Source organism: Homalodisca vitripennis, chromosome X (genome assembly GCF_021130785.1).
Source record: "Homalodisca vitripennis isolate AUS2020 chromosome X, UT_GWSS_2.1, whole genome shotgun sequence".
In the NCBI taxonomy this organism is placed as follows: domain Eukaryota; kingdom Metazoa; phylum Arthropoda; class Insecta; order Hemiptera; family Cicadellidae; genus Homalodisca; species Homalodisca vitripennis.
The window spans coordinates 15,848,307-15,874,637 of NC_060215.1; the positions used below are offsets into that span (position 1 = coordinate 15,848,307).

General features: G+C 36.1%; 1 protein-coding gene across 5 annotated transcripts in view; it reads left to right on the plus strand.

Moving 5' to 3' along the window:
- Positions 1-6,129: 6,129 nt before the first annotated feature.
- Positions 6,130-26,331, plus strand: part of LOC124368733 (transcription initiation factor TFIID subunit 3-like) — a 51,226-nt gene continuing 31,024 nt past the window's right edge. For 3 of the 5 annotated variants that reach the window (XM_046826063.1, XM_046826062.1, XM_046826064.1), the window contains exons 1-6: positions 6,130-6,580; positions 17,666-17,908; positions 18,638-18,794; positions 20,493-22,122; positions 25,243-25,419; positions 25,712-25,833. In XM_046826063.1, the coding sequence (XP_046682019.1) occupies positions 6,415-6,580; positions 17,666-17,908; positions 18,638-18,794; positions 20,493-22,122; positions 25,243-25,419; positions 25,712-25,833 (2,495 nt within the window). In that variant the 5' untranslated portion in view covers positions 6,130-6,414. The remainder of the gene's footprint in view (positions 6,581-17,665; positions 17,909-18,637; positions 18,795-20,492; positions 22,123-25,242; positions 25,420-25,711; positions 25,834-26,331) is intronic. The other 2 variants (XM_046826060.1, XM_046826061.1) reach the window with 2 other exon arrangements.

Consider the following 26,331-nt stretch of genomic DNA (forward strand, 5'->3'; position numbering starts at 1 on the left):
CGCACATTTTCGTTTAGATCGTTCATAAAATCAATATTTGGTCCCAGGCGTGTATCAAAATTATCGTAATTTTCCGACTCGCAGTTAAACAAAAGATCGCGAATTGCATCACTTTTGATTTCATCACCCATATTATTTAAACTCGAAAATAATAAGTAAAGAATATAAAAGAAATCAACGGAAAGTCGAGAAGAAAGAACAAAGCGAGTGTAAATACAAAACAAAACACATGGATAACCTCACATTGCTTACATTTGCCTTTACTTCATTCAGTAAGAAACTAAAGTTCTGATTTTTTTCAAACAGTTAAATTCACATTTAGAATACATTATAACAACATTTGCTTCAGTATTTGTCAGCAAGATTTGTAGAAAACTTAGTAAGACATCACTAAGACTCACAACAACACACAACGTGAAACACTACAAAGCAAACTGACAGTACCGACGATCAGCTGTCTAGACTCGCTTGTAATACGACGATAAATATACGTATTTCATTACTAAAACGTTACACAGGGATCTCAAAACCAACAAATACGAACTTAGACAACCAATGAACATAATCAAAATGTTTGAATCCAAAAATAAGATGACTGAGCTAAATAATACAATTAAATAACACGACCCGAGCTATACTCGGGCGCCGGTAGCAGGCGCTGCCGACGCGGCCCGACCTATACTCGGGCTCAGTGTACAAAGTGTTAATGACCATTTTTCTAACCTACCCTGCGGGTCCTTTAGTTATAGAACCACAGTAAACTATAATGATCAGTTATAATAGTGAAATGGGTAATGTAACCTCTCAGACTCCACCTTCTCAGAGTTGACACGGAGTCCTCTGTGGTCAACTACATAGCCCAAGTAACGAAGCTCGGAGCGGCAAAGACAAAATTTTTATGGATTCAAAATAAGATTAGCAGTCCGCAGGCGTTTACATACTTCACCTAAGACCTCCATGTGGTGCTGGGAGGTTACTTTAATGCGTTCAATAATATTTAATATGTCTGAAGCAACATTTAATATGTCTGATTTATCATAAAAGGTAGACCAACCATCTCTAATTAGTTCAAACTATAATATTAGAAAGCTCTTTGAGACTTATTTTAGTGACATAATCAACGTGTGACCCTGGAGGCAATACTGAAGTCAACACGATTTCGATATCATGGATGGAAGTCTTACAGATAAAGTAGAACAGGATAAAGGGTAGTCAAAAATGATGGACGATGTGAAATAAATTATGCGCATTTCTCTGCATTTAAACAAGACCTTTTCTTATCAAATATCATTTAAACGACACCATTCTTCAGTAGTAGCAAAGGCTTGCTGCTGTTTGTGACAATAGGGTCTGAATACCCTAATACAGTCTGCCAAGAACAGACAGTGAATCTCATTAGTGTCGACTAGATTATTTAGAAACACTGTGAATAGATGACCCATACGACACTCCCGATACAAAAAAACCCATGAGATGGCACTTATGTATGTGACAGTTAGTCTTCGGTTCTCCAGACTATGAACGAAACCTAATAAGGAGACTGCTGGCAATGTCGTAACTCCTAGTTTGACTAAAAGGATACTTTGGCTACAGTATCAAGTGCCTTAGAACCTACTATTAAAAATCAAGTTGTTCCAGTCCAAGAATGGTCTTGAATAATGTTTATTCTATCAAGGCCAAGTGATTCGAAACCCTTTCTAAAGAAATGCTGAGTTACGGCAGGACTGTATTTGCACCTATCATCCTTTTCTGAGGACTTATGGACTAGTACTATTATATATTGATTTAGGCATTTTCTGGAAAATAACCTGTCGAATAAGCAAATTGAATACTTAAGTAAGGGGGGTAGGTTGCCACAACTCTTAAGAATCAGTAGTGTTATCTCGTCTGGTTCCGTCCTCCCCCAAAAGGATAAATAGAGGAAAGTTTCCTCTTGACACAATCGACATCTACCTCGAACAATAATAGATTTATATGTTTGCTGAAATAATACTGAGGGATTTATTTATTTATTCACGGCAATACGCCAATTACAAAACTAAACACAATTTGCAGATGGCTGCCTGCAATAATAAAATAGCCATCATGACTACAATTAAAGTATGGATAAATCTATAATAAGTAATATTAAAAAGATTGTATAGTAAAAAGCTAGATACTTAATGAAAATAACGTAACTGGATAGATGAGTGACACTAAATACCACAAACGAATACAATGGATTACAACACAAGATAGACAACGAAAACACTAATAAGTAACATTAACAAAATTGTACAGTAAAAAGCTAGATCCTTGAATGAAAATAACATAACTAGATATATGAGTGACACCAAAAACCAGAAACGACAACAATTGATAGCAACATAATGATAGACAACGATAACACTAATAGACTATGAAAAATTAACAATGTAACATATACTAGTAATCACTATAAATACGCGACAAACTTGAACATGCTACGGAAAAGATAAATACATAACAATTTAAATAAGTAATAACAGAAGATGCCGAATACACAATAGCCTAAGAGACGATTAGAATAAATACAATACAATAAATAATAAAGCCAGATATGAGCTTAGTTAATGAAATACACCCGAAATCAGTTAAATGCCGCTATTGGTTATAGATTTCGGAAGTCAGTGCTCTAAGGATAGGAATAAAGTCCTCAGACTAGAAATGCTGTCGTAGAAGAAATCATAGTTCGCGGAGACCAGATTTCCAAGCCTGTGCAGACGAGGGATGACGCTGTTCAATTCATGGCTGGTAGAACATGAGGGACGGCAGAAGAAGTCCGCGGAGCGAGTCCGGCCAGGAACTCTGATGTTGATCAAGCGAAGCAAGGCAGGACAGTCCAGATCACCAGCAAGCACCCTCTGAAGAAATGTCAGGTCGTGCAACTGCCTTCTCACAATGAGAGGATTTAGGCCCAGAAACTCCTCCACAGCACGCACCGGCACATCCAAATACTCAAAACCCAATCTGACCCCAACCACACGCACAAACCTATCCTGAATTCGCTGCAGTCTTTGAATCTGACCTAGTTGATAAGGTGACCACACTACACTGCCAAACTCCAATACAGATCTCACCAAGGACACATACACTGTTTTCATTGCTTCGATGCTAAGTCCCCTTCTTGAAGTCCTGATAACAAATCCGAGCATCCGAGAAGCCTTGTTAATGATTGAGTCTATGTGGTCATTTGGGCTCAGGTTGGCAGACAGGATAACACCTAAATCACGTGTGGAATAAGCTCTCTCCAACGATGAACCATCAAGCGAGTACTCAAAGTGGATGAATCCAGCGGAACGATGAAAGGATATGGCGTGATATTTCTTAATATTAAGTTTCATGCTGTTCCAACCACACCAATCGTAGATACTACGCAGACTGACCTGAAGTATGTGGCAGTCATCAATGGAACTAACAGAAGTAAATATTTTGATATCATCGGCAAACATAAGGTAGTCAGAACTGATACATTTGGTAATGTCTCTTAGAAAGATGCAAAAGAGAAAGGGGCCGAGATGTGAACCTTGGGGGACACCCGATGAAGCATGATAGGGCTGGGAAAAACCACCAGAAGATCTAACCATTAACATCCGATCGGTAAGGTATGAATGAAGCCAGCGTAGGAGGCTGCCCATAAACCCATAGGCACGTAGTTTCGCAACCAGATGACGATGACTCACGGTGTCGAAGGCTTTGCTAAAGTCCAAGTAGATACTATCAACCTGATAGCCGGCACTGAAGGAAGATCGAATATAATGGTCGTATAGAACAAGATTCGTAGTGATTGATCTTCCCCGTGAAAACCCATGCTGTTCGGAGTTTAAGAGACTTTTGCAGCTGAAACTGATTCGATCAAGTACTAAGGCTTCAAAGACCTTGCCCAGCGCTGGTTGAATAACTATTGGTCTATAATTCTTAACATCCGAGGTATCAGAGGATTTATGGATGGGGACCACAAAACTAGTTTTCAAACAGTCGGGAAAGGTGTCAATCTTCAGAAAACCGTTGAACAGAACAGTCAAATGGGGCGCAAGTAAAGTACAGCAGTGTTTAAGTACAATAGGGGGAATAGAATCGGGACCAGTCCCCTTGTATGGATTCAAAGACGCCAACTTCCTCTCAACATCTGACTCGACGAGCCCACATTCGGATAAGTTAACAGATTCATCGAATTCGTAGTCCGGGAGGGGGCCGACATCATTTGTAAAGACTGAAGAAAAATGATTAGCAAAGAGGTTACAGATCCCCTCCGGAGACGATTCGACTGCGCCGTCAGATGGTACGAATCAGTAGATTTGGAGGAAATCTTCTAGGAGTTAATGAAGCTCCAGAAAGATTTAATGTTGCGAGGCATCAAGCAGTTAACATTAGCAATGTAATCAGAGTAGCATCTTCCACTCAAGCTCTTGCATGCAGATCTTAGATTTTTAAATTCGTTGTAATGGGTTGGGTTCGAGGTAGCTTTGTATTTTTTATGAGCAAGTTTTTTCTTTACAACTAGTTGCTTAAGTTCAGGAGACATCCAGCATGGAAAGCAGGACTTGCCAGATCTCTTAGTGGGTGTAAATTCAAGAACAGTTTCTCTAATAAGTTCCATCATAAGCTCGAAGTATTTAACAATATCACGGGGTTGGAAGACAACAGGCCCAAGGAGGTAGTTGAGTTTTCTAGAGGTTTGATCGATATCACAATGCAGAAAGTTTGTAGGTAGTAGAGTGGGCTGGAGGCAACACTGTGGGAAGACAGACTCCACAGTGCAGAGCTGGGTGAGCAAGTTCCTCGGGTAGAAGGAGATCCAGGGCTGGCAGAACATCAAGTGAGTGGTCCGTCGCAGATGCGGGGTTCCAAATTGGTCAAACTGTCACTGACCTGGGTCAGTTGGTTCTTAATAGAGGTAATGTCAGTAGATAAAGCAGTTAAATTACCAACGTTGGCAATTAACGCCTCCATCTGTGACGATACAGTCTCAAGTTTCTTAATTAGGTAGTTCAGTGGGTGATTTTGGAGTTCAACACAATCGTGTCTGTTACAAACCCATTTTTTATTGTTATCGGCCGAGAGTTTCCGGTATTCCGAGTCGGAGACATTAACACAAGTGGCGTGGAACCATCTCTCACATTTAAACTCACATTGAAGGCCCTTTTCCTCGTGAAGAACCTTTTTCATGCACAAGGTGCAGATAGAAGCGTCCGGAACCAGTGACATGGCCAATCAGGAGCCTGGTGGGCGAGATAGTAATGGTTGGGTAGAAAACTGTATAAATATATATGAGCGGTGAGAAATGAGAAAAACCGCAAATGCAACTATAGCTACTCAGTTCACCACAGATACATCTGCACTTATCATAATACCAATGGCCAGATTACGGTGTGAAAGGAGAAGATTGAGGCTGATCAAGAAGGCTGTAGCCAGAGAAAAATTTGACGTGGGGACGTTTAAATCAAGATGGATGCTGACAGCGGTTATTGACAAGGTTTGAGAAGATGAGTCTGCGAGCAAGGAGAACTTGCAATAGAGGAAAACACATATATATACAGATGAATGCAAATTAGCTGAATCAATAACGGTAAGTTTGAGATGCCAAGAGTTGACTAGAACACGGAAAGTAACGTTAAAAAGATACGTCGTGCTGGTGTTGTGATGACAGAACAGCCATCTTGACACAAAACAAAAAAACACTGTTACATCATGGTTTTCTTATTTAGTTACAAATATATGTAAGTTTATAGTTTTATTTGCTGATTCGGTCACATTCAGTAGGCTACAAAAGACACATTATTAACATACCAGATTTTCCTAGTTTACCCTGTTAGCAAGTTTAGCACACTATTGTTCTTTAAGTGTAATAAAACCAAATTCAAGTTGTTACAAAGTTTCTACTACATAAACAATTGTTTGTTTTTATTACACGTACTCGTATGCTTAAGGTCCTTTAAAAATAAAACAGAATAAAAAATAAAGGAGTAAGTAGAATAAAAAAAGAGCAAGGAGTACAATAATTATTATACACATATAGTAATACCATAGTGGTATCGTGGTATAAATACTACCAACTGAATGACTACCACGTTATCGTAGAAAAAAAAAGATTGAGTCATTATGATGGTTGGTTTTTGGTTAGTCGCTAGCTTACCTGCGCGTGGGATAGTTATGTGGATGTGGAATGGATCAACATTAGGTGAAGTGAGTTGTGCGTGTGTATATAACTTTGTATTATTTTAAGCCACATCTGCGGCTTGACTATGTAACGATCTCAATTTAAGATAATAACAGCAAGTTTACAAAGCTTTATAATTCTAAAAGTGATGATATTCTTAGGGATTGAGGCATTGTCACCAAGTTTTAGAACAATTTTGATTGAACCGATGTTGCATCTCTTAATTGGCGGCTGTAATGGCAGAGGAATACTGTAGGCATGTTTTGAGAGTAGTAATTGCTCAGATATGTCAGACAATTGGATGGCACTCCATAACTACAACCCCACTTGAAGTATTAAAGGATGTTTTACAGTCTTTTATTACAGATATTGCAGACAGTGCTCACAGATATGGAGAACAGTGTAAGTATATTGTTTGTTATTTTAGTAAATTATTGATGTTCCTAATTTAAACTTTTAAGTCCCTACCCTTCCATGACTGCTGTAGTAAGTAATATATTACTAAAACAGGAGGTATTTTTTACTCTGTTCCTAGAACCCTATAGAATTCACAGTTTGTATCTTCTTGCCTATAAGGTAAACCTAGGCCTAAGGCCCAAATAGTACCTAGGCCTAAATAATAAAGGATCTGCAAGTGTAAAGGATTAAGTTAGGGTAGTTGTTTGCTGTAGCCACTTCACATTAGGCCTATTTGTTGTTTTTTTTTTTTCAAAAGAAAAATGCTTAAAAATTAAATTAATAAACAACAGATAACAATTAAGTTTTGAACAGGTTTTAATCTCGTAAAATGCAATAGTAGTTGGACGGCCTAACACTAATGCCTTCGGCCATCAGCGTTGTGCCAGTACTGCCCCTATGCTAATGGTAATGAAGAATCAGAATCAAAATCAGAATTTTATTGCCGTTACAAATGTGGTATGCATGGCATCGTCATCACATACAAAACAAATTGTATTATAAAAGTAAAATATTCATAACTAGGCTATGTTAGCTTCAATATGATCTATAACTTCATCTAAACTGTATGCTGCTAGATTTACTAAGATATTTTTTAAGCATTTCTTAAACCTAATAAAATCTAGACATTTAATATGATTTGGTAACATGTTATAAATTTTAATACCTATCTCTACAAAACTATTTTTGGTACACTGGTAGGTACAGTAGTTTACTCTAAGATTAGAACAATTTCTAGTAAAGTAATTATGTATAGAGCTATTTACTGTTATTGTCTGCAAGTTATTTTTAACATACAGTAATACATCCAGAACAAATATAGAAGGCACAGTCAACACCTCTAATTGTCTAAACAAAGGTTTGCAATGGGTTCTATTGTTTACATTACACATTATCCTAATAGCTCTCTTCTGCAATATCAAAAGTCTTTTGGTGTTAGGATCATTGCCCCATACAATAGCTCCATAGGACAAATGACTCTGGATGTGTGCATAGTATACTGCAGTTAATGTTTCAATATTTACAATTAATCTCAATCTTAACAACACAAAAATGCCTTTTGCTAATTTTTTACATAAAACTTCTATATGCCTGTTCCATTTCAGATTCTCTTGGAGGTGAACACCTAGAAACTTTACATTATCATGGTTTGGTTTATGTTGTAAATTAAAATTAATCTCCTGAGTTTTCTCATGGTTTACACAGAGGACGTTCGCCGCACACCAATCATTCACAATTGAGTTAGCGACTAGTAGAGAATCATTTACTACATTAAGATTTTTACAATTCAGTAAGATTGCTAGGTCGTCTGCAAACATGTATGATCTTGTCACATTGTTATTTATGGAGGCTGGCAGGTCATTTACATAAATTATAAATAATACAGGTCCCAAAATGGATCCTTGTGGAACCCCTGCTGTAACTGCATTGTATTGAGAAGAGCTTCCATTAAAAGCAACCATTTGATATCTCTCTTTGAGATATGATTTAAAAAATTGTAAAGACAGATCATCAAAACCATAATACTTAAGTTTATCTAACAAAATTTCATGATTTACCGTGTCGAAGGCTTTAGACATGTCGAAGAACTTGCCTATGACCACTTTTTTATCATCTACACCATGAATACAGTTCTTCATAAATTTTACAATAGCATTTAGTGTTCCTCTCTTAGGCCTAAAACCAAACTGACTATCTGATAACAATAGGTTACTTTCAAAATACTGAATTACTTGCCTATTTATTATTACCTCAAACACTTTTGAAACAATTGGAATTATCGAGACAGGTCTAAAACTCTTATGTTTTTTCCGTGTACCTTTTTTATACAGTGGTATAACCTTTGCCAGCTTAAGGCACCTTGGAAATGTACCATTATTAATACAAAGATTCAAGAGATAGGCTAGAGCTTCGGCAATAAAAGGTGCAGCAAGTTTCAACAGCTCAGAATTAAAACCATACACATCCAGACATGAACTATTACTTAACAAATTAATAGCATCATACATCTGTTCAACCTTTACTTCAGTAATACTAAATTCACAGTTAGACACATTACAACTTAACTTACTTAAATAGTATGACATAGACTGACTAGAAAAAGGCACATTAGCAATGAGATCTTTTACACTATTCACAAAAAAGTTATTGAAATCACAAGCTGTTAGACTACTTCCAACTTCTGTACTTTTAGACCTATCACTATTACTTATATTTTCATTAATAATAGACCACATAATTTTAGGTTTATTTTTAGCAGATGACACCCTCTCACAATTAAAACGTAGCTTACAACTTCTAACATCGCTTTTATATTTCTTCTTTAATTTCATATAACATTCTTTAAAGTAGGTTATGCCTGTAGACTTATACTGAGCATACATATATAAACAACTTTCCTTAAGTTCTTTGAGGTCTGTATTATACCAAGAGGGAAGTTTACAATAATCCCTAACAGCTGGTACATACTTAATAGGAAAAGCAATATTCACAATGTTCATAAATTTATTTAAAAAATAGTCAAATTTATCATCTATGCTATTTAACTCATACAGAAGCAACCAGTTAATTTTACTAATTAGAGTGACAAAATACAATGAATTGATATAATCAATTGTTCTGACAATTTTAAAATCTTTTTGCTTAGAACTATTTACATTGGTTAGCCTACTATTTACATGACTGGTAACGTTATCTTTCCTTGGTAACAATTTGCATTTTAGAACAATCGCATGATGGTCTGACATAACCATAGGCTCCACTGCAGCATTCTCAATTCTGTCAAAATGTACAGTAGTGGCAATGTTGTCAATACATGATCCGCCATCCACAAAATTCGTACTAGGCCTAGTTACATCAGAAATGGTTGTCCAAAGGTTAAAACCTAAAAGTAAATCTAAAAACTTAGCTTTCCTAGAGTCATTGACTAAAATATCAATATTAAAATCGCCACACAGCATAATTGATGCCTTATTCTTATTACTATTCATAAAATTACTCAACAATTCATACATGTGCTCAATAAAATTGTCAAAGTTCTGACCGTCAGGAACTCTATATATTTCGATACAAACTAGGTTAATCTCCTTTATAAATACAGCAGCTACTTCACAGATATATTGACTAGACAGTTCTGTTAAAAAAGTCATCTCCTCGCCCAGCCATCTGGATCTTAAAAATATTGCAGTGCCCCCTCTTTGGCCCGAAGATCTACAAAATGCGCTGATCAATTTAAAATCTGGTAGACCCACCTCCATCAGTTCATCACTGCTCAACCAATGTTCACAAACACACAACATGTCTGTATTAAATTTCATTGCCAACAAATTAGCTTCATCTCTCTTTCCAAGAAAACCCTGCACATTCCAATGTACAATATTTACACTGTCCTTAGATTTATAGTCCAAGTCTATAGGCTTTCTCTTCAGATAGCCTATTATCGATCAGTAAAATATAAAAATCCAAAAGGCTTAGACAATAAGACTTTATTTGCACAACACAGAGAAACACATGGTTGTTAAAGAGAATAACATTTGTGTCAATGATACAATATCAAATAATTAGAAAGAAAAAAAACAATTTAGCTGTGTCAGTTATTACATTCTGTTTATGTCAACAGTTCTCCTAGATAAAAATTCATTTTTTGAATAAAATGGGTGTTTTAAAAGCCAGTTCTTCAGTGTTTTCTTTATATTTTCTTGAGACTTTATATCAGCGGGCAAGCAGTTGAACAGCTTTGCGTATAAGATGGCTTTGCTTCAAACTAAGCGGAATGGTGTTGAGGAAGAGTGAAGTCTGCAGAATAGTGAGTGCTATGTTGGTGTACGTCACTGCCTTGGGTCAGATTTTTCTCATGTGCGTAGCTTATTACATTGAGGATATAGAGTGACACTACAGTTAGAATTGAGTTTTAAACAAAAGGAGCTCTACAACTGTCTCTAGGTTGTAGCCCAGCTATTATTCTTATGCATTTCTTTTGTAAGATTATTGTTCTTTGTATATTTAATGAACTAGATATTCTTCTAACTTGAACACCATACCGAAGATGTGCCTAAAAAGTGCGTAGTAGTTTGAACATCACGTTCTGTCCTAATTCTTCGGATGACGTGTGTCCCGGAGCTTAGCTTTTTACGGAGACTGTCAACATTAATTAGACTGTACTGATAATTAAAGTATCTAATTCCCAAAAGCTGATAACTTATGTTCCCTAAATATTACAGACTCATCCAACCATATTAAACCAGACTAAAACCAAAGCTTACTAGCAACCAAACACAACACAACTTAAATACAAAGTGGTATCGACAAAAGACAAAGAGTAATTATTTATTTTGAAACTAGCTGACCCGGCAGACTTCGTACTGCCTCAATCGATAAATAAAAAGCTAAACTTTTGTATAAAATAAACTTCAAACAAACAAACAGAATTCGTAATTATAAAAAATGCTTGATATGAATGAAGTTTTATTACTATTTTTAATTAACTATACATGATGTTGCTTGAAAAATTGTCACGTCACTAATATTAGGAGCTTACAAAATGAAGTTTGAAGTGTAACAGTTTTAATCTGAAACTTTCTTATATTACAATACAATTTATAAGTGTGTCGACTAATTGAAGGAAACCAACTTTTCTGGAAGAAAATTCTAAAAATCTTTATTTTTTGCCGCCAATATTGTTCGTTCAGCCAGCCAATTACAGTTATTGAACTGTTACGCTATATCTGGAAAAACGTGCTGAATAAGCTCCTCTTTTGAGTGTGATGTGACAGAAAACTGTGGATAATGTGATGAATCTGGTCGAGGTGTCCACTGTGACTTTACTATTTCCAATGTCTAACAACTGCTTCAAAAAACGTTTGCAGTTTTTCAGCTTGTTGCAAAAATACAAGACTGTCGGTTGTTAATTGGATTGTCTTTACGTGCCGCCACAAATTTGTAGATTTTAGGCATGCGTTTAAATCATTAGCACCAGTTGATCGGGGAATAACAAGAAGAGTCTGACGAAAATCACCTGACAACAGAATCATGGCCCCACCAAAAATATTTTGGTTGTCACGAAGATCTTTCAACGTTCTGTCCAGTGCCCAGAGTGACCACTAACTTATTGTTTTATTAGTGCCTACTCCATTTTTGAAACCTTTACCTTCACAACCTTGATTTACAAGTTTATGTAATTAAAGATGATTTGACTTTGACTCGCGTACAGAAGATTAGGCCATACTGTCTCCGTCACCAAGGTACTCAAAATACTGCACAGCATATTTAGCTTTGGATCGCTGAAAATTTTCACTGCCCTGTCACTTCCATGGCTCCACTTGATTCCATAAAGTTAGCCTCACAGATATCCATGCATATTCTTTAGCTTATCCTTGCAGTACAAATTTTAGATATAACTTCTACATCTAAAACCTCTCCGTTGTCTGGCGAGGTGACTGTTAACACCCTATTTAGTGATTGGTGTCGTCCTCTTCACTGCCACGATACATCTACGGCTACAGAAATATCAGGACACTTATTATTCACATACGGCATTCATCGTGGAGTCATTGCAAGCATGTTTAGCAGCAGTGCCTAAACATTCTTCATGCAAGAAGAATCTATGAGTAAGCAGCCCTAAGTTCATTATAGCACAGAGTTTGTTTGCGGTAATTTTACCCTTTCCCACAGTTCGGAGTCCTCGTGCTAACCTAATGTTCAGCTGGTATGGCTTTCTTTCATTACGCCTAGTAATTGTTACACTTTGGCAGTTGTCAAACTTGGCTTTGTTTTCACAATATTACATTCAATTCTTCACAATGAATACATTGTAGAGAAATGTTACATGCCAAGTCACAAACATTGTTTTTTTTAATGTTATCAAAGACAAGACAAAAGACAAAGTTATCTTTATTGACATGGACATAGAGTACAGTCATGGCGTCAAGAGTTTTTAGCTTGAGGTACATGGTCATTCAATGAGAAGGTCTCCCCATCTGCAGGCATTCTTCAACAGAGTAGAACTCCGTCTCCATTAGCCAGTCAAGAAGAGCTCCTTTAAAATTCTTGTTGCTTCTTTGTAATTTCAGCTTTGATGGAAGGATGTTGAATAGCCTTGCCCCGATGTAGGAAGGCTTTTTTTCATAGGCAGTCAGGTGGTGTGCAGGGAGTCTATAGTTAACTCTGTTCCTGGTATTATAGGAATGGGTCTCCAAGAATTGGTCAAGTCCTTTGTGAACTGCATATATTATTATTAACTGCGAGGTAATAACCTCGCTGATATACAGGTTGGCCACTGTCTGAAGCTTCAGTCTCAAACACCCCTCTGCAGGAATCTCGAAAGCCCAATTCAGCTATTATTCTGATGGCCTTTTTTTGCAGGAGCAGTACCCTTTGTAGATTTCTTTGAAATGAGAACTCCCATATAGTCAGTCCATAGCGCATTAACGACTCAAATAGCGCAAAGTAAGCTGTTCTTGAGGTTTCTATGTCGCTTAATGATGTATAGGGCAGTGCTAAGTTTTTTGCACAATTGGTCTACATGAGCTTTCCAATTGAGATCACTGTCTAGGGTTATCCCAAGGTATTTGGCCTCATTAGATGTTGAGACATTGGGTAGCTCGAGAGCACTCCTTCTTTGTGGGCCAAAAAAAAGCTGTTGCGTTTTTTCTTCATTCAGCACAAGATCATTTTCCTGACTGTACTGTTTTACTATACTTGCAGCAATGCAGGCATTAATTTCCAGCTCTTTAACATTCTTATGTGAAACCATGAGGGCAGCGTCATCAGCATAGAGGAATACTTCACAGTGGTCCTGTAGCGTCGAAATGATGTCATTTGTGTATAAAATAAATAGTACAGGGCCAAGCACAGACCCCTGCGGAACTCCTCTCGTTATCTGTGTTTGTGTGGATCTAAATTTATGAGATGTCTTGTTGACCACTTGAGTTATTTCAGTCATTTGTGTCCTTCCGTTGAGATAGCTCTGGAGCCACTGATGCGCTGCATCTCTTATTCCTAGTGTGTGTAGTTTATCTAGAAGGTGTTTGTGGCTAAGGCTATCAAAAGCTTTACTAAAGTCAAGTAAGATTCCTGTTGTTGTGGCCAGTCAAGAAGAGCTCCTTTAAAATTCTTGTTGCTTCTTTGTAATTTCAGCTTTGATGGAAGGATGTTGATAGCTGCATCAATGATAGTCTCGACTAGTTCAGTTATGGCTGTGGTGGTGGACTTGCCTTTTCTAAAGCCATGTTGCCGGTTGGTTAAAAGATTGTTATTTTCTAGATGAGTGAGTACTATTTTCTCAAAAATTTTTGATAGGGTGCAGATGAGAGATATAGGTCTGTAGTTGCTGGCCAGGGAAGTGGGTCCTTTCTTGTACTTTGGATAAATTAACGAGTTTTTTAGGAGAGAGGGGAAGATGCCTTGTTGGAAAGATTTGTTTATTACATCAGCTATAGGAGTTAGCACTTCATTTTTGCAATGTTTGAGGACTGTTGATGGGAGCTCATCTGTTCCAGAAGACAGTTTTGATTTCAAGTATGTTATTGTTTTGTGTACTTCTATTCTACTTGTTGGTCTAAAACCCTCTTCAAAAAACCTGAATTCACTCTCATGGATTATTGGCAGTTTTTTTAAAAGTGCCTGCTGGGATTTTGACAGAGCTTGTTCTGCAGTATTAGCAAAGAAGTGATTCATGTATTCAGCTATTTGTTGAGGGTCTCTTATTGTTAAGTCTTCTGTGTTAATGGATGTAATATAATTTTTTTGAGATATGTTGCTGAAGCGGTTATTATTTATTATTTGCCAGACTGCTCTGGTCTGGTTCTCTGAATTTGCAATGTAGTGTATTGCAGCTTCCTTTTTAAAATATTTCAGTCGGAGATCATATTCTTTTTTTTCTTTCATTGGCTTGTTTTTTATTTTCCTCAGTGCTCATCAAGATTGATTTATTAAGAGCTGCAGTATATGCTCCTTTCAGCCTCATCAGTTCACGTTCCTGTTCTTGGTTTGTGTTGACTTTTTTTTCCTTAGATCTTGACTGTACGGTGGGACATGCTATGTCCAATGCTTCTCTCATAATCTTGTTGAATTCTGTGTATGCCTGGTCTGCATCTCGTGTATTTAAGACAGTTTCCCAAGTTTCACGCACTAGAATATTTTTGAGGTTTTCCAGGTTACGTGCATTGAAAAACCTTCGAGATGTTCTTGGCATTACAGCCTTATCAAGTTCCAGGTTTATTTTGCATATCTGACCGGTGTGGTCTGATAGGCTTGTGTGAAGCACTGCAGTGATCCTTGTTGGTGGTAGAGGGATCCTGATGATACCATGACTCATGAGAATTTCATTCAGAAGTTTATTGTCATCTCCGTCAGCCAGGCAGTCCACATTTATGTCTCCAGTTATGATAATTGGATTTTTCCAGGTAGGGATGTCGTCAAGTATGTTATACAAATTATCAAGGGCCTTTTCGAGATAATGGTGAGCGGGAGGCCTATATATACCCAGGATGTATAGTTCAGAGTTTTTTATTTTGATTTATATTAGCTGCGTTTCACAGACAAGTTCTATTTGTTTCCCTGTGATGTCAATACAGGAAATTTCGTTGCCTAAGTTTTTTTTTTGGCATAAATTGCAACTCCACCTTTCCTATGTTCAAGTCTTGAGAACCCCCCTACATACTCGTAATTATCAAGCCGGGTGTTTATTAGTTTGTCCTTAGAAAGACCATGCTCTGTGAGTACAATCATGGTTGGGTTGGCGAGTTTGAGTTCGTGGTTTAGTCTGTCAATTTTACTCCCGAGGCCATTAATATTTTGGTGGAAAATTGTGAACTTGGCTGGTTGCGGCAAGGGCATTTTCGTAGGTTTGGCTATGTTGTTGCTAGTCGCTTGGTTGTTGGCACTAAAAAAGAAGTTTGGCTGGCATCTGTCATTTTTTCAGTTGAGAGTTTCACATCCCTTTGATAAACCTCTTTTAAGGGTTTATTTGGATGAAGTCTGGTTCTAGGGATATTTAGATTTTTAGATAGGGATGATTCACTTTGTACTTGTTTAATGCTTCTGTCATAGAACGTTTGTAATGATTCAGATAGGTCTCGCCTGACTGCTGTGATTGGGGGAGACATTGTGACTTTAAACTTATTTTTATGTAGTGTAGGTCTGGTTTCAGGCAGGAGTGATTGCTCTCTCTGTTGCTGTGGTTGATTATCTGTTATTTCACATTCCTCTCTGTATTTTCATGCCTGCAGTGAGATGCTGAAGTAGTTTTTCCCATGTTTAACCTGTCTGTGTTTGTTTTCAGGTGTTAAAGAGGAGGCAGTATAGGGTTTTAAGACAGATTTATTAAGCTTTTTCATTTTTGGTTTGGGGGTATCAGAAGGGATGAGCTTGATCTTTCATGTCTTTAATCAAGCTTTCTATTTGACCTTGCCTTATTTTTATTTGGGCTATGTCCCAAATTACAGTGGAGTTTGATGGCTGTATGATATTTTCTATATTGTCTTGTCCTGATTTCAGTTTGGCTAGTTCTGTCAGTAAGAATTTATTTGAGGCTAAGAATTTATCGGAGAATTACAAACTTTACAAGAGGCTAAACTGTTCAAATTGTGCTCAAGATCTTTTAAATTTATGATTGTTCATTTAAAATCACCATTCTTGTATTCTTCATATCAATTTAGGCTGCTACTAAGCTTTGTTGATGAAGAGGAACTAGGCCTAGGCTCGACCCTATCAGCTGGTGTTTTCAATACCTGTAGGACTATATTGTTTGTTTGCTGTCTTACCATTATACTTTCTTTTCTTAAATATCTTGGTACTTCGAGGTATATTGGAAGCTAGTAAAGAATAGTTATATTGATGAGTTTTTCACTATCACACACAACACTATTACAAGACTCAAAAGTACTATTTGTAATGTTATGCTGGGTATTATAGCAACAAAAAAATATTAAAAGAGCAAACTATTAACAGAAGCAAATTGGCAGGTTAGCCAAAACTGCAAAGAGTATTAATACTTCAGAAAAACATTTGATTATATTATATGAATAAATAATAAGTAATGTGACTCTTACTGTGTTAGAGCGTGAGGTGAACGCTAATCTCAGCAGGAAACAGCTTACATACTCTTATAAAAGTATTTTTTTACATAACTTTGTAGTTGCATAAAGTAGGACTATTATATGTCTATGGAAATAGGAAATTCCAAGCTATAATTAAAACATTGTTCACCAATCCTCTCAAATTGACATTCCTTACATAAAATGATGTTACAAACTATGTTTCCTTTCATAATAACTTCAAACTGTACCAAATTTAAACTCGGTAGTTTCACTAAAAGCTGTTATAAAAATGTTGGATACTCCGATTTAACTTTACACTGTTCATATCTCCGAACTGTAGAATTCGATTCGAGGAATCTATTCCTCCATATTGATACATAGAATCATGAGCAAAAATAGTGAATACCGTAGACCATATTAAAATTATAAAATGTGTAGCTTTAATGCTTTTACATGTACAACTTATAGGCTTATTACAACTGTTAGTGGCTGCTGTTGAACTAAGTTATAGAAAGTACAAAATTTGTGGTGTTGCAATCATAATATTTCTAGTGTTACAAACAAAATATTTCTGGTATTACAGTCAATAACAAACCATATCTATGATGGTGAGTCACAAATTGTTTAAACATTTTTTTTGTTAAGTTTTATTCAACAACATTGTGACAACCTTCAATTTCATACATTAAATTTTACAAATCAACTCCTTGCTGCGGGTCATCTAACTCCATAAAATGTGATGGGAATGAACAATTTTGGTTAGAACACCCCCACAGCCATTTTGTATGCAACGTAACGCCAAAATGTACTTCAGAGTTGGTTGTTTTAGAGATTGTCCAGGCGATTTTGATCACTTATTTGGTTCACATTTCGTATTAATATCAGTTTACCCTATTTCAAAAACATAATTTCAAAATGCGACTGGTGTAGACAGCAAAACTAAAAGCAATTTTCCAATTTATGGTCACTTTGTTAATTTATTTTCATGCTTTAGGTGGACATACATCGCCGACGGTGGCAGACATTGCCCTTGCGTTTAACGACTGGGGTGTGAATATATCAGAACTAGAAGAGTATGTGGAATATGTTGCCCCTGTGCCATGTGCGATCAGCGTGCCAAAGTTCCCTGTGGAGAGGGATTCTCATCTCAACCTACTCAAACCAGGCTCCAGAGAAGTTGTCACGCGGCCAGTTCACATACACGAACATCTACCTGCAATGCACCCACAACTTGAAGGTGAATGTTTATTTTCGTATAAGTTGTAGATGAGAGTTTAGGTGGTAAGCCTGCATGATACTTTAATCCTGGTGGTGACCCTTTTGAAGGATCCGAGTTTTATTTTAATAGCCTTTCGGATTTATTTAACATCGGAACACTAAATGCATTTCCCTTCATTGTTAGAAATGGTACTTTAGATCAATATAATCATGAGCTCAGAAATGTTATACATTAATTATGTTTAAAAAAAAATTAGTATCACTTACTGTATTAGTGAGTTAAAGCAGCTTACAGAAAATCATCTTCATGGTAAACACAACCAGAGTCCAAATTTGACAATTACAAATTACTTAGACAATACAATAAAACTAATAATTTTATTTACTAATTGTAATATATTATTTATAGAATCCCATAATATAGATCACAATAATGTGGACTTTACAATACAATTTTCTCCCATAAATATTAACCTTATCATTGAAATTGTAATGCAGTACTAAAATGTTAGTTTTTCATTGTTTTTAATATATTCACGTTCTTTTGGCACGTTTTATTCATACAGCACTTGTTACATAACTGATCAATTATTGTGTTGATCTGAATTCAGTCTAATATAACAACCACGACTTTTCCAATTTAACTAAATAACATTTTTATGCAAATCAGCAAACATTACATCCACTCATATGTGACGTTGTTGGGATCAAAGGAGAGTTTGATCGATAATATTTGTGTTTGTTTCAGAAGAAGAATATCTGGTAAAACAATCACCACTGTCAGTTGACATAACAGGTACAGAACCTGGTTCTGGTACATCACCTCTTTCCAGTCCGAAAAACAGTCTCTTTAAGCGTCCAGGAGATCCAATTTCTGCTGAAAACAATCTTTTGAAACGAGCTAGGTAATTAAATGCAGTTTTTATTTAATTGTATTGTGTTAAGAACATTACCCAGCAGGGATCACTTCTAGCTGGTATATACCTTCCAGTTGAACCTACCACTGGGCACAGCAAAAAGCAATGTGTCACCTAAATCTGGGCAACCTTATGGATGTCCAGGAGCGGCACATCACTAACCGCAAATGTCGAGATTATGGGGTGCAAGGATAATTCAATAGGTCTAGTCTATTGCAAGAGATGACTGTTGGAGTTGGTGGGGTTCGTTACCTAAGTGTCAAAGGTTCTTGCTAGCCTCAACATAAGGGTGTGCCACTCCATGCCTGCTTTGATTGGAGAGACTGGTTCAGAGCTGGCCTCCCCTTCTTTCGAGGGGACTTGACTTGAGATTAGTGCCCTAAATTCTTCCTCAGGGATCTCTACAGGAGGCGGCTCCTACCCTGACCTTACCCATCCTGAATATCCTGTCACTCTGGAAGCAGTGCATAGGTTCTTATAAAACTAGGTGCAATTTCTAAGCTTCTTGTCCTAAGAGAACAAAAAACTTATAAATTTGAAACAGTACCATACACATTTTCACCAACTGCTATATACATACAATGTAACTTAGCCAGATACTATGACTAAAACTACCAAGTACGCAACTTAAATAAGTTATAGTATATATCAAGTTGGCACGATCATTATAGATAAAATATCTCGAGGAACATTCCAAATATTATAATTTATGTCTACAATAAAACTTACTCTAAGAAAACTGTTTTTTCCTTGTTCAATGTAATTTTCACGGCCATCTCTTATTTAGACTCTGTTTTGTATTAATACCACATATTAGTACAAGTTTGTGGAAATTAAAATCAAGTAGATTTAATTTAAATTCATGTTAGTCAATGAACAAAAAGTTCTCATCAAAATTTAATTGAGTAATATCTCAAAGTTTTTAAAATGTGTGTAGCAAATTAAAACTATTTATTCACAATTAAATTATTGTTACCGAAGAACATTAATGCAAGTAGACTAAAAAGGGTTTTTGATAGAATAAAAAAGTTTTTATGCTGCTGGGAGTATCAAAAAGGTCTCAACTTTTAGTTTATTTCAATATTTCAGCTCTCAAAGTAATCAAAATTTATTGAGAAACAAATTATTTGTCTTAATTTGAGTTTTTTAAGTGAATTTCCATATTGAGAAATAGTTTAAAACATATACTTCTTAACATCTCCAAAAGTAATTAAATGTTTCGAATTCAAAATGCTATTTGCTATTTCATGAATTTTTAAGCATTGCAGTGGTCAGTAGTTAATAGAAACGTTGTATGTGAAAGGCAGTGTAGTGGTTGTAATACATGATAGCTGTTGTGGTACAGTTAATACCCTTATACAGATACATTGTACATTTATTTACTAACTACTGAAGGCTAATCTTAACTACTACGGCAAAAGTAAAACGTAAGATGATGGGATGTACCGTTTGTTAGACATTGGAGAACATCTTTTGTAGGTCATCATCTATATGATAATTATTGAATTAATTTCAGTAGCTTTATTCTTGTATATTACATGAATGGTGTAAATTAAATAAATCATTAGATTATTATAGGTTTAATTACAATATTGTAATACACTTTATTTATTATGATGCTGGAGGATGAGAGCCACCTTCTAAAAACGTGCAGTGTTGATCATCTTTTTCCTTGTTTTTGTATAGGATGATGCTAGAGGAGGAAGGCCGACCCTTGAGGGAAATCAGCAGTGTGATGATGACGACCTCAGGGTTCCTGTCACCAGCTCGTGAGGGCAAGTTGCCGGAAGCTAGGACACCGACACAGTCATCTGACTCTCGGTCCAGCTCACCTCAACCTCTCTCATACCCCACAGTCCCTCCCGAAGTCAAGGGAGAAAAGAAAACTAAGAAGTATTCTAATAAATCAGCCATGGAAGGAATAAGAAAAATTGTTGACAAAGAAGTGAGCAAAGCCAAAGATATGAGTAGCGATATCCAAGTGACCGAAGATGATGATCCTAATGTTAAAAAGTTGGTCAGCATGAAAGAAGTGTATAAGTTAAAGGCACTGAAACCTGGAGCAATAAAAATGCTCTCGCCAAATAATGGTGCATCGGGTGGTGGTTCAGGGTCAAAATCTAAATCAAACAAACTCAGAAATGCACCTGGGATCAGCCCGATAATAGCAGCAATGCCCAAGATTCCCAAACTTAGTCAGTCTAAAAACTCTAAAAGTGAAAAACCACTAGTCGGAGCTCAGAGCACTAAAACAGCTAACACTGATAAAAGTAAGGAGGTAGGTGTAATTGAAGGTAAGTTATCTTCAGAGCCAGATAAGCAAAAGTTAAATATTTTCAAGAAAATATCAAAAGTCAAAGAAGAGAAAACTGACCAAGTTGATTTAATAAAAAATAGCCATGAAAGTTTAGTGACGGCAAATGCTGAGCAAGAGAGTAAGCAGAGGGACATGCGATGGGCACAGATCAGTGAAACCATTGAAGCAGTGATTCAGAAGAGTAGAGAACAACCATCACCACCACCTGAACAGCATGAAATCGTCGATATTGAATCTTCAGAATCTGAACTTTTTTCATACGATGATGACCTTTCACCACCTGGAACCCCCTCCACCCCACGTACTCCAGATCTCATTCCCCCACAGAAGAAATCTGATAAACATTTAGATTCGAAAAAGAAAAAGCGAGGAAAAAGAGACAGAGATAAGAAGGAAAGTAAAGACCGTTTTACCCACAGTCCAAGTCCGAAAAGGTTCAAATCGGAAAGTACAGAGTCTGATTATTCTTTTCTTGAAAAGCCTAAAACGCCTGAAGTAGAATCAACCCGAGATGAACCCGTTTTACTTCCAAGGAATAGGGAAGACATCATGTCTTCTCACGGGTTTCCATTCATACCTTTCCCTCCAGCACCTGGTCTAATACCTCCTCACATTGCCAACCCATTATTTAACAGACTGAATATGTCAATGACAAAGCAACCTGGTGGCTTGATGGTCCTTAACCCGACAATGCCCAACATTCAACTCCCTCCACCATTGCATGTCAATAAACATGAAGAAATCACTACATCCAAATCGAAGAAACAACAGCCATCTCCGTCATCGACATTGACCACTACTCAGATCGCACAAAGCTCACGTATTTCTCCCAGTTCCTTAATTTCTTCCACTAATCGTGTTTCTCCCAGCTCTCATACCTCCCCGAACTCTCGTGTTTCTCCAATAACAGTCTCCAGTTCTGTGTCTGCTCCTGATACAACTGATGCCCACTCCTCTACGGTTTCTGTGGTTCCCACCAAAGAAAAGTCTGCCGAAAAGGTAATTAATATCCTAATTTCAAGAATTTATATGTCAGTAAACAATATCTTTATTTACATAATCATAGAGATTAGTATTAGCGTCATAGTTACGTATATTGAAATATATAGTATTGAAATATTGCTACTTAAATAGTTTTAGTTAGAACCAGATGAGGTTTCCTTTCAGTGTTCATATTCATATCCTTTCAAGTATTCATCTAGTAAATTGAAAGGTCTCTACAGCAATTAGGCAGTGAGTCTTCTCTTAAATTATTGTGCTGGGGTCAAATTCTTCCGGGAGGAGTTTGAACAGTTTGGCTCCAGCATAGGTTGGTTTTCTTACTAAATAGATTAAGATGGTGGTATTCCACCCCCAAATTTTACCCTACTATTGTAGGGTAAAATTTGAGGCATGTCTTGTGTTATGGTGCCTTAAAAAAAATTGTGGTTGGTGCATGTGCAATTTCCACCATTATAATAATTATAAATACAACAAAGCTTCTGAAAGATCTGCAAGGCATCTAACAACTCTTTTATGTTAAGGCACAACTCCAAAAATTTATAGTAGATACTCCCAAGGACATTATACCATTACCTTCAATGGAAAGCAAGGAAGGTTGTTCTTGTTGCTCCGTAAGTGCTTTGTCTTGTCTGGGAATGAGAAAGTTTCCTATGCAGAGCTTCCTACATAACTTGACAACATGTTGCTTCCATGTTAGGCTGGACTCATGTAACATGTTTATCTTCTTAACCTACACTATCACCGATATCTTAATAACTTGTTAAGAGCTTGCAAATGTTTGTGACCTACGACATACAATTATTATCACTTGGAAGTAATGTTGTTGTTGAATTTTATACTGAGTGTAAGATTTTATACCTAATGGTAACGAGTGGTGTAAACAACGATGTGTTTGTGAGCCGTCCATATCACTTACCGTCCACCAGGTCTCATCACATTTTGAAATTCCAGGAGGTTAAAATAATCTCACAAAACAAAAGTTGTTACAGACATCAGCTATCATTCTATACCCAAATATCTGTCATCCATTGGAATGTCCACCATTATTCCTCGTCACACTGTGAAGTATCAGAGGGTGTGACTATCATCTTACATAACAAGTTGTTACAGACATCAGCTATCATTCTAATTATACCAAAATATCTGTCATCTTTTGGAATATCCACCATTATTCCTTGTCACACTGTGAAGTATCAGAGAGTGTGACTATCATCTTACATAACAAGTTGTTACAGACATCAACTATCATTCTAATTATACCAAAATATCTGTCATCTATTGGAATATCCACCATTATTTCTTGTCACACTGTGAAGTATCAGAGAGTGTGACTATCATCTTACATAACAAGTTGTTACAGACATCAACTATCATTCTAATTATACCAAAATATCTGTCATCTTTTGGAATATCCACCATTATTCCTTGTCACACTGTGAAGTATCAGAGAGTGTGACTATCATCTTACATAACAAGTTGTTACAGACATCAACTATCATTCTAATTATACCAAAATATCTGTCATCTATTGGAATATCCACCATTATTTCTTGTCACACTGTGAAGTATCAGAGAGTGTGACTATCATCTTACATAACAAGTTGTTACAGACATCAACTATCATTCTAATTATACCAAAATATCTGTCATCTATTGGAATATCTACCATTATTTCTTGTCACACTGTGAAGTATCAGAGAGTGTGACTATCATCTTACATAACAAGTTGTTACAGACATCAACTATCATTCTAATTATACCAAAATATCTGTCATCTATTGGAATATCCACCATTATTTCTTGTCACACTGTGAAGTATCAGAGAGTGTGACTATCATCTTACATAACAAGTTGTTACAGACATCAACTATCATTCTAATTATACCAAAATATCTGTCATCTATTGGAATATCTACCATTATTCCTTGTCACACTGTGAAGTATCAGAGAGTGTGACTATCATCTTACATAACAAGTTGTTACAGACATCAGCTATCATTCTAATTATACCAAAATATCTGTCATCTATTGGAATATCCACCATTATTTCTTGTCACACTGTGAAGTATCAGAGAGTGTGACTATCATCTTACATAACAAGTTGTTACAGACATCAACTATCATTCTAATTATACCAAAATATCTGTCATCTATTGGAATATCTACCATTATTCCTTGTCACACTGTGAAGTATCAGAGAGTGTGACTATCACCTTGCATAACAAGTTGTTACAGACATCAACTATCATTCTAATTATACCAAAATATCTGTCATCTATTGGAATATCCACCATTATTTCTTGTCACACTGTGAAGTATCAGAGAGTGTGACTATCATCTTACATAACAAGTTGTTACAGACATCAACTATCATTCTAATTATACCAAAATATCTGTCAAAATTAGATTTGATTGAATCTTGCTCACGACTTATAATAGGAAACTGGATGTAGTCAATTGGAGGTTTTTTGCCTGATTGTTAAAATAAAAATAAGTAGTTCTGGTTTTTCCCCTCCTTGGATTTATAAATGTAATCTTTGATACTTTTTATTATTTTGCAGTAGGCAACGTTCCATGTTACGTTATGTTCCAGTACTGGCAACATTTCGTTTTATTATACTGTTATTTTCAGTCCACTGCAGACCTTTATTATACAGTGCCAAAAAGTAATTTTCAGTCCACTTTAGATCTCTAATGAGCAGTGCCAAACTGCCATCTCCACCACAGCTAAGAATACCATTGTGTAGATGTTTGGATGTTTTTTCAAGTTGGAGTTTTTTCCAAACATCACATAGTGTTTTGGGCATACACATTGTTACGGTGAAACATGTGAAAACATATTTTATATATATATAAACAAGAAGCTTACAATAGATAGGGATGTTGAATCGTCACTGTAGCATTTCTCACGTGTATATGGTGATCACGTGTGGTGGTGTTGGCTTCCAAGGTGGTTTTTTTCCAAAAGTTATTAATGGCCATCGTAGTGGTATCTTCACTAGTTTTAACCATAAGTATATAAGCATATTTCTATATTTAATATATTTTTAGACGGTTCATATAAACTGTCAACATGTCTGTATGTGACTTAATTCTTTTTTTTTATTTCTCAACAGAAAAAAAGAACACAAGAAAGAGAAAAAGGAAAAGATTAAAAAGAAGAAGGACAAAAAGGAAAAGTTGAAAAATAAGGAAAAAGGAGAAAAGAAGAAAATTAAAAGTGGGAAGAAAATAAAGGACAAGGATAAAAATAAAGAGAAGAAAGAGAAGAAAGAAAAGAAAAAGGACAAAGAGGTAGGCTCAAATTTTATTAATTTTTGTACAAAAATATAAATATTTAAAAATGTTATTGTTTAGTATACAGTTATACTATTTAAGATGTTCTAAATTCAAATCATAAAAGAGGAAATACTGTATTATTAAATTGTATCGTACAAGTGTAATTAAAGATGAATTTACAGATTGGTAATCCAATTATGAGTCCTCTATAAATATTTGTAAACATTAATTTAATTTCAAAACCTAGTTTTTGCCTTCATTACACCTTCATATACTTTGTATGAAATAAATTGTAAATTGTTTGCAGCGTGAAGAGAAAGAGAAACCAGAAACTTCAGTGCCAAAGTTGACGTTGAAATTGGGTCCTTCATCACCACAAGGAGGTGGTTGTTCTTCAAACATAACCTCTGATACACCACATAGAAAAATGTAAGTGTCATTGTTTGTATTTTATAGTTGTAACGTTTCTCGGTTCGTACGGCCGCTCTAAAATTTGGTTTTTATCCTGATTGCAGTATCCTGACTGTGAATGAATAGAAGACCTTGTGTTACTTATTTATCACATGGTTTGTAATAATTTACCGGGTGAATAAAAGAAAAATTTCTACATGAAAAATGGTGCTATAAGAAGAATAAACTTGCCAAAACTGGTTTGGCTTTAGTCCTTTGCACTGGCTGTTGGTATAAGTCAATAGATCAACAATGCGCTGTTGTTACTTTTTTGTGAACAATGAAAAGATTAAATTCTTTATGGTAAAAAAAGCTACAAAATAACTAAAACTAAATAAGTGGTATCTCACATCCGCCTGTAGAGTATTGCTACTATAATGATGAAAGACAGTTAACCCTTTTACTGCCGGCCATTTTTTTATTGTACCAGCCAAAATTGCAAAGGAGGAAAATCGCTGTCGTGCATTCATTTACAAA